We start from the raw sequence: 12836 nt of genomic DNA on the forward strand, positions 1-12836 counted from the left end.
CCTATCTTACACATGACACTGCTAAAACCCTAATCTATGCACACATTATCTCTAACATTGATTATTACAATAGTCTCCTCATTGGTCTTCCCAAGAACAGACTTTAACCACTGCAATCTATTTTAAATGCTGCTGCGAGGCTGATCTTCAAAGCAAGACGCTCATCGTCTGCTCATCCACTCTGCCAGTCCCTTCATTGGTTGCCCGTATTCTACCGTAGTCAATACAAAATACTTCTACTTACATATAAAGCTATTAACCATACTGCACCAGCTTATATCTCTTCACTTATCACAAATATCTCCCAACTGGCTCTCTCCGCTCTGCACAAGATCTGCGTCACTCTTCTGCACAGATCACTAGCTCTTATTCACTAATACAGGACTTTCATAGAGCTGCACCCACCCTATGGAATGCCCTTCCACACACAATAAGACTCTCCACTAGCCTCCAAACTTTCAAGCATTCCCTGAACACTCACCTCTACAGGCAAGCCTATCACCCACCTAACCCTTAGAGGCACTCATGTATTATATAGCTTCCCTTCTGGACCTACAAGCTATGCTATTACTGGTGCACCACACCTATTTCCCTATAGATTGTAAGCTTGCAGCAGGGCCCTCCAAACTCTATGTCTGTCTGTTTTACCCAGTTTGTTCTTGCAGTGTTGTCAACATTTGCAAAGCGCAACGAAATCAGCTGCACTTTATAAGAAACTGTAAATAAATAAATAATACCAGCACATATGTCTATACTGCAACCCCTAGTATTTTATAATTGCTTCCGTGTAGCATAGAACACTACATACTTAAATTAATGCTATATAATACAATGGAGTTCTCTGACCAACCCTTTAGCACCAAGGCTGAAACTGTGGAAATGGTACGTACAGGTCAATTTGCTAACACAAATTGCCTTGCTCTATTGACATCGAACCATAAAAATCTCACATAGGGGCATTAAAAGGTTGCTCATTTCCAACCAGCACTTGTGATTTTTAAACCTCTGTCCTATACTATATAAAAGTTTTCTCTAGAAGGCGCTCAAGATTAAACATCTTGGGTGCTATGGGGCATTTATCATGTTTCTTAGGTGACCCAACTAGAACACTTCGAGAACCTCATTACAACAGTGGTTTTAAGTTTACATCAAAGCAATTTTAACATCTGTCCATGTAAAATACATACCATACCCATTTCTTATTACCAACACTCAAAAAAAACCACCATCGTTTTCTTCCGAGCTTTAACAAAATAGTGACACCCCCCCCCCCCCCCCCCCCTTTGCACTTTCAAGTCTGAAGCTTCAGTGGAAAGTACAGGGTTATTTTTCAAAATAGCCAACGGCCTGCTCAAGTGAAGTCAAGCCACTGTGAAGATCCATGAACCAAATCATGGAATATTAATCATCAAAGACAACAGGCAGTGGCGTAAACTAGAATCCCTTAAACATCAACGGAATCCTAATCTTACCTGTATTGATATTGATCCAGACTCATTGTTCTTCCTCAAGAAGCTGGATATGGACAAATTTAAGTCCATGCTCCCACTATCAGTTGTAGAACCCATTCCTGAATCTGAATCAATTTCCTTTGGAATTTCAGCATCTCCTGAGGGAGAGGTCTTCGGTTTGGCATTCTCTTTCTCTTCACCTTCAGCAGTGATTACACTAATACTGGGCACGAAGGGAGGAGATTCATTCTCCGTGGCACCTTCATTAGAGATTACAGCAGTATCATGGGGTAGGTTTTGCACGGATTCTTTATCAGTCTCTGAGACCACAGATGAATTCTTTATAGAATCACTAGGAACTTGGGTTTCCTTCTCGGTTTGCTTATCCTCTGCCACCTGAATAGCAGTGGACAAGATAATTTCATTGGCATTAACATGATTTACTTGCCCAGTGTTTTCTGGTGATTGGTCACCGTGACTCTCCGAAGCAGCGTTTACACCTGAAGGAACTTCTTTCTTTTCCTGGGCTCCGCCAGATAGGATTTCTAGTTTTGTGTTAGGTTCCTCCTCACCTTTAATGGTTTCAGAATTTTCTTTGGAAATTCCAGAAACCTCCTCATTTATATGGTTTGCATTAACATCCGAATCAGAAATTTCATCAGCAGATTTTTCACTTGTACCATTCTCTGTAATGTGTGGCTGTGGCTCTTGTTTGGGTCCTTCTGGAGACTCCACTTTAGGTGGCTCATATACGGTTTTAGGTAAATCCTCATCTCTCGGCATACCCATTGTCTCATTTGTGGCAGCTTCGGCTTCATTTTGTACTCCATTCTGTACGAGGGATTCAGGGAGAACATCTATAACTTTGGATTCAGCCGGAGCAGGTTGGAGCTCATCTATGTGAGGTTTCTCCTCCGTATCCTTTTCTGGAAGTACAGACATTTCCTCTGGTTTAATGTGACTATCGGCAGGTGAACTCGGCTCTGGAACAGAAACCTCAACTTTATTTTCATCTACTTCATTTACAGCTGTGACCGTATGGTCAGGAAGTGGATCTTCATTCTTTTTGGATACAAGCTTCTGATCTTCTGGTTCTGGAGTGAGGTGCTTCTTATCTTCTGTTTCTGGAGTGAGGTGCATCTTATCTTCTGTTTCTGGAGTGAGGTGCTTCTTATCTTCTGGTTCTGCATTAATGGGCTTTTTATCTTCTGGTTCTGCATTAATGGGCTTTTTATCTTCTGGTTCTGGAGTGACAGGCTTCTTCTCTTCTGGAGTGACAGGCTTCTTCTCTTCTGGAGTGACGGGCTTCTTCTCTTCTGGAGTGACGGGCTTCTTCTCTTCTGGAGTGACAGGCTTCTTCTCTTCTGGAGTGACAGGCTTCTTCTCTTCTGGAGTGACAGGCTTCTTATCTTCTGGAGTGGCAGGCTTCTTAACTTCTGCAGACTCCTCCACTTGCACTTTAGCGGATTCAATCACATTATCAGGACTAGGGACCATATTCTCAGCCACAGTGGGCACAGGTTTTTCTGAAACAGGTTCTAGAGTAGAAGCATTCTGGGACAGTTTGTCATCCTCCAAGCTAGCAATGCTGAGGTCCGAGGAAGCCCGATTACTGTTCGGAACAGGCTAATGAGAAAACACAAAATAATATTATGAAAAAAGGGAAAGTGCAATGAAATACATATAATATTTCCCATTTGGAGGCGTACATTTTTTGTGTTAGCCATAAAAGTGGCTCATCTACAGATACACAACAAGAACTTCTATATAGAGGAGCTTTGCCGAGCTGTATACTGAAATGATTTACTTAAAGAATAAGATGTTTTCTGAAGGATTATGAGCACACGCTACTCTGTAGTAAGACAGAACCAATGCTTGCAATCATTATCATACTGTGGACCTGTGCTCTGTATTGAACTGTATGAATGTTAGGGATCTAACTGATGGCGCGACCTAGTCCTGGTAGGTTGGCCCATATATTAGAACAAAAATGATGCTAAGAACCTCAATTTTACTCCATCTTAAATTACAGAGTTTACTATAATTGATCTGGTTCATGCTTAGAGGGTATTCAATGTCCCTTTTCCGTTCTCGGGCGGCTCGACATGGATTTTGCAGGCGGGATTCAATGTCCCATTTGCCGGCCTCTGAGAGGGGAGCGTGGCCGCGTGAAGCTGACGGAAATAGTCGAGCTGCAGCCTGGAGCTTGTCAATTCCCGGCCGTTCTCGGCAAAACGTGCTCAACTGCTTGTGAAGTCGGGCACGTTCTGCCCAGATCCCTGTTCAATGCTGTCGGGGAAGACAGCATTGAATAGGGCCCCGCCACTATTTCCCCCGTAGGGAATGGCGGCGGGAGATTGAATATCCCCCTTAGAGTGTACACCTGCATTGTCTCTTTTTTTATTTAATTTTTTTCTCTTTGGCACTACAAGTCTCAGCATGGTGGAACCGAACGTTTAGAATTAGGGTGCATATCCTGAAAACATGACTTGTTGGTGGAACATAAGACAGCCTTCTTTAAAGGATAAAAAAGCGTAATTCGTACAGCGTTCTCCTCAGGGGGAAAGGATAGAAATTGGCACTGTTGTGTCTAGCAATGTTTGCTCTTGTAGGTTATATACTGACAACGTTTTAGAGTGTAGACAGGGGGTAGAATAGATATCAGTAAAGGAGACATATCCCGCTTTAGTCGCCTTCACCCATATCGATTCTACCCCCTGTCTTCACTCAGTTTCCGATACCCTCTGAATATCCCAGATCTATTCTTTGGCGATCCTATACTCTCAGATCTTCTGCTAAGCCTATACCTATTTTGTCGTTATCATTTTCCCTGAGCTGCACTATATCCCACTGCCCCTTATACCGCTTTAAAAGGATGCTATATTGCTACGAATAGTTCATTAATGCCATGGTTGTCTTGGCTTGTAGAGTCCAAAATTGAATGCTACTATCTTCAAACAATACAAAAATGTGACAAACATTTGTGTAATGAAAACCAAAACATTAACTATAACACAGCTTGAAGTGAATGCAAAAGATAAAAGTTCTAACCAAAGTGCTTTCTGTCTCTTCTTCATCATCCTCTTTAGAGTCCTCCACTTCCTCCAAAACCTCGGCCTTGGCCTCTGCGATCAGCTCCCGCACTGGTTTACTGGAGTTCACAGATGACACAAATGGGTGCTGTAGGGAAAGATGTCCATTCTTGTATCATTGCTCCATATAAACAACCATATTGTAATACATAGAATTCTGTCTGTTTTACCTGCAGCAACTGAACGGTGGTCCACCGGGCTTCAAGGTTCTTCTCCAAACACTTCTTTAAAAAGTCACTAAATTCTTTTGACCTAAAAACAAAAACATACATAATATGCTTGTTTATTTTGGCCCAAAAATATGAGAAATTTGATATTACGTACGTAAGTAGTAATACTACACAGTACTGCCCCCAATTCATATTATGCCACACAGCAAGGCCCTTAAGACAAAGAATGGCAAAAGCAGGGCCACCAAATCATAGCGTGCCCCACTGTAGTGCCTCTAATTCTTAGTAGACCACATCACAATGGCCAACATTCACAGTATGCCATATAATGATGCCCTCAATTCGCACACACAGCAGGACACCAAATTCATAGCATGCCGCAAAGAACGAACACTTTTTCCAAAAACGGACTAGCAGTGATCGGCAGCACAGCAGGCCCTTTGGGTGTATAGAGTCTTTTCCTGTGACTGTGCAATGAGCTTTCTGACAGGTTGCATCAGACGTGACCATGTCAGTGAAAGCACAGCCGGATGTGGTCGCAAGTGGTTAATACAAAGTGAGTCACACAGCAGTACCCTTAATTTAGCTTCATTTTTTTAAATTATTATTCTAAGTATTTTTTAAACCTGCATTGATCATACTGTGCAATTCCTGTGATTATGTCAATTTGTATGTGAAAGGCAGCCAGTCTGCCATAGATTGGAAGGGTGTACGGGTTCATTCAGATTGTTTCAGCAGATGCAGATTTGAGGTCGGTGCAAAGTTGGACAAATGTGTACCCATAGATGTGTATAAACAGTCGCATATTGAGTTGGATCCCTTGAGGATTGAAGTGTGTACCCAGTTTAGGGTCCTGTGGACCAAGGTGGAGAAACACTGGCAAAGGGAATCAAGTACAGGAAAACCAATAAGGCAACTTAAAGGGTAGATTGACCAAGTCATTTAAAGGCCCCCTTACACTTGTTCAACTTATTGTTCAACAAATTGGACCTGATTGACTCAATATTTATCCTATGCGCAGGAGGATCAATCTCTTACAATCTCTTGGTGATACCCAATGGCATGGGATTGTGCATTGTGTCCTACACATCCGGCACATCAGATTTTGTCTGATAAATTGACTCAATCCACCTGAATTGGGTCGAGAATGGACCATGCAGGTTTACATTGCTAGGCACAAAAATAAAAAGCACACACTTACCATCTTGATGGCTGTGCCAACGTAGGCGGCTCTGATTTTGCAATCTTTAACAAGACACGCATTGGGTTTAGTTCGTGGTGAGGGGGCTCAATCTGAGCCATCTCAATTAAGGTGACACCTAGAGACCACACGTCAGCTTTAAAATCATATGGCTTGTCCTTGGAAGTCTCACACATTACCACTTCCGGAGCCATCCTAGGGTATAAGAGATGTAAAGCATAAACAAGTCTAATTGCAATACACACAACATAAAATCAGAAAATCCATCAAACACATGTTCAGATGCGATATAAAGAGCTACAGTATGAGGTATAGGTAAAAAAATGGTTTATAAGTCACTTTTGAGTCACTGGAAAACCTAGAAAAGCACGGAGATAGATTTTCATCAATATAACTCTGGACAAGGAATTGCTTATGGAAAGTGGGTCAGTCTCTGGCCTAGACAGAACCCATTGCTGCAACAGTGCTAGGACTGTCAATCACAGCAACACTGCCAAGAATAAGGAAAGGGGGGTTAATATGTAATCAATCCAGAAGGAACAGTTAAAAAAAGTGTAGCTAAACCCAAACTTTTTTAAGAAAAAAAAAAGATACACATACCAGTAAGGTGTGCCAATAAATGAATCTCTCCGCTGTAATGTCTTGGTGTTTTTAGCAGACACTCCAAAATCAGCTTTGAACAAGAGACATCATGCATTTAGAAAACAGTTATTTTCAGGACATTGTTAAAAGGCCATCATCTTTGTGCATAAGACTGACTGGTTTGTATTACAACGCAAGTGTTGCTCAAACAGCCGCCAGCACTGATATCACCGCTGTTCCTTTATTTTAATGGGCTGGTAACTAGTTTGCAAATAATTACTTTGATGTAACAGGTATGATTTTATTACACAGTTTGACACATTCGTGTGAAGGCATTTCCAAGGAACAGAAAGTGCAAAAAGACCCAAACATCTAAAAGGTAACCCTACAGTAATCCAGTGTAGTGTTCCCGTTAGGCTGTTTTAGCGGGGCGCTGCACCCTGCCTGATTTCTAAAGAGCAGAATGCGCCCTGCCCCTCTAGCAGTGCCCCACTAAAACAGCCTGCTGCCTGCCCGCCGGAGTGCACCGGTGAAGCCCAGCGCCGCCATATATTGCGGTGCACTGCACTTTCTCAGCAGCTCGGGGACGTAGTTACGGCCAGGCACGCCCCCTTCAGTGACGCGGCGGCCTGGGCACGCCCCCTTCAGTGACGCGGCGGCCCAGGCACGCCCCCTTCAGTGACGCGGCGGCCCGGGCACGCCCCCTTCAGTGACGCGGCGGCCCGGGCACGCCCCCTTCAGTGACGCGGCGGCCCGGGCACGCCCCCTTCAGTGACGCGGTGGCCCGGGCACGCCCCCATTGGTGATGTTGGCGCGCCCTGCCCAGTTTGATTCCTAGAAGGAACACTACCAGTGGTTCCCAAACTGTATGCCGTGGCTCCCTGGGGTGCCTCGGGACACTTGCAGGGGTGCCACGGGATGGTGGTCCTGGACCAATTCAAATTATTAAAATTTTATGATCAATTATTTATGGACAAAACCAGTGCTGCTGGTGGCTGCCAATCATAAAATATGTGGATGAACAGAAGCAAATCCTGTCCCTCGCCACATAAGTAAACCTAAGGATCACATATATCCTACATTTTGACTGTCTGTAAATACTGTTTGTTGTATCACTGTCTCCCTTTGTAAAGCGCAACGGAATATGCTGTGCTATATAAGAAACATAATAAATAAATAAAATATATACACAATTTTTTCTACTTTTTGGTACTTGTGTAGTTTCACGGCGCCACCGCGCGCACAGTCTGTGTTTGAAACTTGGCAGCTTGCCAGACTCTGTGTTTAACTGTGCGCTGTTCTCAGCGCAGCGCGTGCCTGCTTTACAAATGTAATCTACGTTATCAGCGTAGCGCTGGGCAGAAGCAGCGCGCGCTGCCCAGCGCTGACAGGTCACTGTGGTACTTGTAGTTCCACAGTGATATAGACAGTCCTGCACACCGCTGACAACGGGGGCATGTAAACTGGGCACCCCGGCACACCGCTAACGTACGGGGCTTCTAAACTAGACACCCGGCACACGTTAAAATTTAGACGCTTTAGCGTCTAAATCCAGACTCCCTGCACACGCTAAAATTTAGACTCTAAAGCGTCTAAATCCAGACTCCCTGGAAACCGCTAAGAAGGGGGCATCTACATAGGGGTGCACTGTGCAAAACACTCTTAAACCTGTTCACAATGACACTAGTCGACGTAACAGCTGTCGACCTTGTTAATTCCACTATCCACGCCACGCGTCCGACCAACCTTTTCATACCCCCACTATCCACGTCGGCGTGGAGTTGATTTTATAAAGTGTGTGCGAGCGCAGTGAACCAACGAGCCAGAAGCGTGGCGAGCCCCGCGAGGGGACGCGTATACCTGTGAAGTAATTTGCGGCCGCTCGCCACGCTTCGGCCTCGGTGGCTCGCCACACTTTATAAAATCAACTCCACACCGACGTGGATAGTGGGGGCATGAAAAGGTCCCCTCGCCACGCTTCCGGGTGGCGTGGATAGTGGAATTAACAAGGTCGACAGCTACGGGGGTTTGTCATACTTACCTCATCCCCCAATCCATGGAGGCCTCCGGTAACCTTTTCAGTGGCATCTCTGGTCCCAGGGATGCATAAGTGTGCGGTCATGCCGGGGACGCACATGGGACCAGAGATGCAGCTGAATAGGATCCTGAAGGCCGCCATGGACATCGGGGGACCATCAGGGCACCAGGTAAGTATGGAAGAAAAAAAATATTCCAAAAAACCCTTATCCAAAAAGCTTGTGGTCCCGAGCATTTCACATAAGGGATAGTGAACCAGTAGTAAGTTATAGAATGCACACACCATCTACAGTACTGGGGCAATCACATAGCACAGGGAAACAGTGCTGTGCCACCAAATCTCCAAGTTTCTCGTTTATAAAGACATAACTATACAATACGCCTTACACCAGATTAGCCAATGACATTTAACCTTGATTTATTAAGGGACAAATATAGAAACGGATAATAAACCATTTCCAATGGCAAGCTTAGAAATCTGCGTCATGTAATAATATCCCTCCCCGCAGTGTAGGTCATTGGCATTACAGGAACACGTCACCAGGTGTAATAAATAAATTTCCAGTCGCTCACATTCAAATGGTTTTCCCCCAGTTCACAGCTGCCGGTTAAGTCTAGACTTATGCTGTGTACACACTTGTACAATCTGCATGAGATCCAGATGAGATTTACAATTTAGACTATCTGCATACAATATATACAATTTAGACTATCTGCATACAATTAATAGTGTGTACACACGGTCCGATTTCCTTTCCAATGTTGACGATATAGTCAACATCGGATCGGCATCGGATGCAGATCGCATGGGTTTTAACCCTTGCGATCCCGATGCGCATTCACGTATCGCAAGCCAGAAAGTCTTGGCTGCCTTGACTATATAGTGCAGATCTGCACTATATAGTCAAGATTGTATGCAAATCGGATGTGCCTTGCGATCCGATCCCGATCCGATCTGATCATACTGTAGATCGCATCTTAAGGCACATCTAACCGTGTGCACACACCTTTAGACTATATAGTGCAGATCTGCACTATATAGTCTATGCAGCCAAGACTTTCTGGCTGAGATATGAAAGCGCACATCGAGATCGCATCTGGATCGCAAGGGATAAAACCCATACAATCTGCATGAGATCCAGATGAGATTTTGACTGCATACTCATGCAGATTGTATGGGTTTTATCCCAAGCGATCCAGATGCGTTCAAGATGCGCGCTCCCATATCTCAGCCAGAAAGTCTTGGCTGCCCTGTCTATATAGTGCAGATCTGCACTATATAGTCTAAATTGTATGCAGATAGTCTAAATTGTAATCGCATCTGGATCTCATGCAGATTGGCCGCTGCTGACGACAGCGGCACTCCCTCCCAATGGCTGGGCGCTGCCTGCATTTTCTGGGGCACTCCCAGAAAAGGCAGAGTGCCGCCCACAATTGGCCGCCGGCTGTCAATCACCTTGTGAATGCAAATTTGCAGCCCGAGTACCGTGTGCATGCCTGGTCGCTCGATAATCACTCGGGCTGAAAATTTGCAGCCCAGCGATCAGGCCTGAATCATGCTCAAAATGAGCCAACAATTACAATAAATCTGCCGTACATACTAGACCAGGGGTTCTCAAACTCGGTCCTCAGGACCCCAACACAGTTCACGTTTTCCAGGTAACCTGGCAGGTGCACAGGTGCACTCATTACTCATTGACAAATTTTAAAAGATCACAGGTGGAGATAACTATTTCACTTGTGATTTTGGGAGGACAACATTGGGGAGAACACGACATACCTACTATGAAAGTCACTTACCTAGTTTCACATCGCCATCAAGTGTTAGAAGTATATTTCCTGCCTTCAGATCTCGATGGATGATTTTGTGGTCATGTAAATAAACCAGCGCCTCCAAAGTCTGCCTACAAATCACACGTATTTGCGGCTCTGTTAAAGGGCGCTCCAGCTCTGCAACCAGAAGATGAACACAACATTGTCTGACTTATATATTAAAAGTTCTTTATATAGCCCAAAGATATTCCGCAACACACAGAGAATATTTGAACATTCACATCAGTCCCTGCCCCAGTGGAGCTTACAATCTATATTCCCTACCACATGTACACGCACACACAGACATTCATTCTAGAATCTTGTATGCTAGTAATAGTAGTGTGTATGTGTGCTTGTATGGTAGTAATAGTAGTGTGTATGTGTGCTTGTATGCTAGTAATAGTAGTGTGTATGTGTGCTTGTATGCTAGTAATAGTAGTGTGTATGTGTGCTTGTATGCTAGTAATAGTAGTGTGTATGTGTGTTTGTACAGTATGCTAGTAATAGTAATGTGTACTTGTATGCTAGTAATAGTAGCGTGTATGTGTGCTTGTATGCTAGGAATAGTAGCGTGTATGTGTGCATGTGTGCTAGTAAAAGTAGCCTGTATGTGTGCTTGTATGTTAGTAATAGTAACGTGTATGTGTGCTTGTATGCTAGGAATAGTAGCGTGTATGTGTGCTTGTATGCTAGTAATAGTAGCGTGTATGTGTGCTTGTATGCTAGTAATAGTAGCGTGTATGTGTGCTTGTATGCTAGTAATAGTAGCGTGTATGTGTGCTTGTATGCTAGTAATAGTAGCCTGTATGTGTGCTTGTATGCTAGTAATAGTAGGCTCTATGTGTGCTTGTATGCTAGTAATAGTAGGCTGTATGTGTGCTTGTATGCTAGTAATAGTAGTGTGTATGTGTGCTTGTATGCTAGTAATAGTAGGCTGTATGTGTGCTTGTATGCTAGTAATAGTAGTGTGTATGTGTGCTTGTATGCTAGTAATAGTAGGCTGTATGTGTGCTTGTATGCTAGTAATAGTAGTGTGTATGTGTGCTTGTATGCTAGTAATAGTAGGCTGTATGTGTGCTTGTATGCTAGTAATAGTAGGCTGTATGTGTGCTTGTATGCTAGTAATAGTAGTGTGTATGTGTGCTTGTATGCTAGTAATAGTAGTGTGTATGTGTGCTTGTATGCTAGTAATAGTAGTGTGTATGTGTGCTTGTATGCTAGTAATAGTAGTGTGTATGTGTGCTTGTATGCTAGTAATAGTAGTGTGTATGTGTGCTTGTATGCTAGTAATAGTAGTATGTATGTGTGCTTGTATGCTAGAAATAGTAGTGTGTATGTGTGCTTGTATGCTAGAAATAGTAGTGTGTATGTGTGCTTGTATGCTAGAAATAGTAGTGTGTATGTGTGCTTGTATGCTAGTAATAGTAGTGTGTATGTGTGCTTGTATGCTAGTAATAGTAGTATGTATGTGTGCTTGTATGCTAGAAATAGTAGTGTGTATGTGTGCTTGTATGCTAGTAATAGTAGTGTGTATGTGTGCTTGTATGCTAGTAATAGTAGGCTGTATGTGTGCTTGTATGCTAGTAATAGTAGGCTGTATGTGTGCTTGTATGCTAGTAATAGTAGGCTGTATGTGTGCTTGTATGCTAGTAATAGTAGTGTGTATGTGTGCTTGTATGCTAGTAATAGTAGTGTGTATGTGTGCTTGTATGCTAGTAATAGTAGTGTGTATGTGTGCTTGTATGCTAGTAATAGTAGTGTGTATGTGTGCTTGTATGCTAGAAATAGTAGTATGTATGTGTGCTTGTATGCTAATAATAGTAGTGTGTATGTGTGCTTGTATGCTAGTAATAGTAGGCTGTATGTGTGCTTGTATGCTAGTAATAGTAGGCTGTATGTGTGCTTGTATGCTAGTAATAGTAGGCTGTATGTGTGCTTGTATGCTAGTAATAGTAGGCTGTATGTGTGCTTGTATGCTAGTAATAGTAGGCTGTATGTGTGCTTGTATGCTAGTAATAGTAGCGTGTATGTGTGCTTGTATGCTAGTAATAGTAGCGTGTATGTGTGCTTGTATGCTAGTAATAGTAGCGTGTATGTGTGCTTGTATGCTAGTAATAGTAGCGTGTATGTGTGCTTGTATGCTAGTAATAGTAGCCTGTATGTGTGCTTGTATGCTAGTAATAGTAGCGTGTATGTGTGCTTGTATGCTAGTAATAGAAGCGTGTATGTGTGCTTGTATGCTAGTAATAGTAGCGTGTATGTGTGCTTCTATGCTAGTAATAGTAGCCTGTATGTGTGCTTGTATGCTAGTAATAGTAGCGTGTATGTGTGCTTGTATGCTAGTAATAGTAGCGTGTATGTGTGCTTGTATGCTAGTAATAGTAGTATGTATGTGTGCTTGTATGCTAGTAATAGTAGTGTGTATGTGTGCTTGTATGCTAGTAATAGTAGTGTGTATGTGTGCTTGAATGCTAGTAATAGTAGCGTG

General features: G+C 43.3%; 1 protein-coding gene across 3 annotated transcripts in view; it reads right to left on the reverse strand.

Moving 5' to 3' along the window:
• Positions 1-12836, reverse strand: part of SLK (STE20 like kinase) — a 70139-nt gene that overhangs the window by 27921 nt on the left and 29382 nt on the right. The window contains exons 4-10 of one of the 3 annotated variants that reach the window (XM_083149271.1): positions 10334-10483; positions 6515-6587; positions 5915-6109; positions 4714-4795; positions 4503-4631; positions 2804-3077; positions 1473-2707 (exon numbers count right to left, since the gene is read on the reverse strand). In XM_083149271.1, the coding sequence (XP_083005397.1) occupies positions 1473-2707; positions 2804-3077; positions 4503-4631; positions 4714-4795; positions 5915-6109; positions 6515-6587; positions 10334-10483 (2138 nt within the window). Of the gene's footprint in view, positions 1-1472; positions 3078-4502; positions 4632-4713; positions 4796-5914; positions 6110-6514; positions 6588-10333; positions 10484-12836 lie in introns of all 3 variants that reach the window. The other 2 variants (XM_083149272.1, XM_083149270.1) reach the window with 2 other exon arrangements.

Source organism: Crinia signifera, chromosome 6 (genome assembly GCF_055691185.1).
Source record: "Crinia signifera chromosome 6, ASM5569118v1, whole genome shotgun sequence".
Lineage (NCBI taxonomy): Eukaryota > Metazoa > Chordata > Amphibia > Anura > Myobatrachidae > Crinia > Crinia signifera.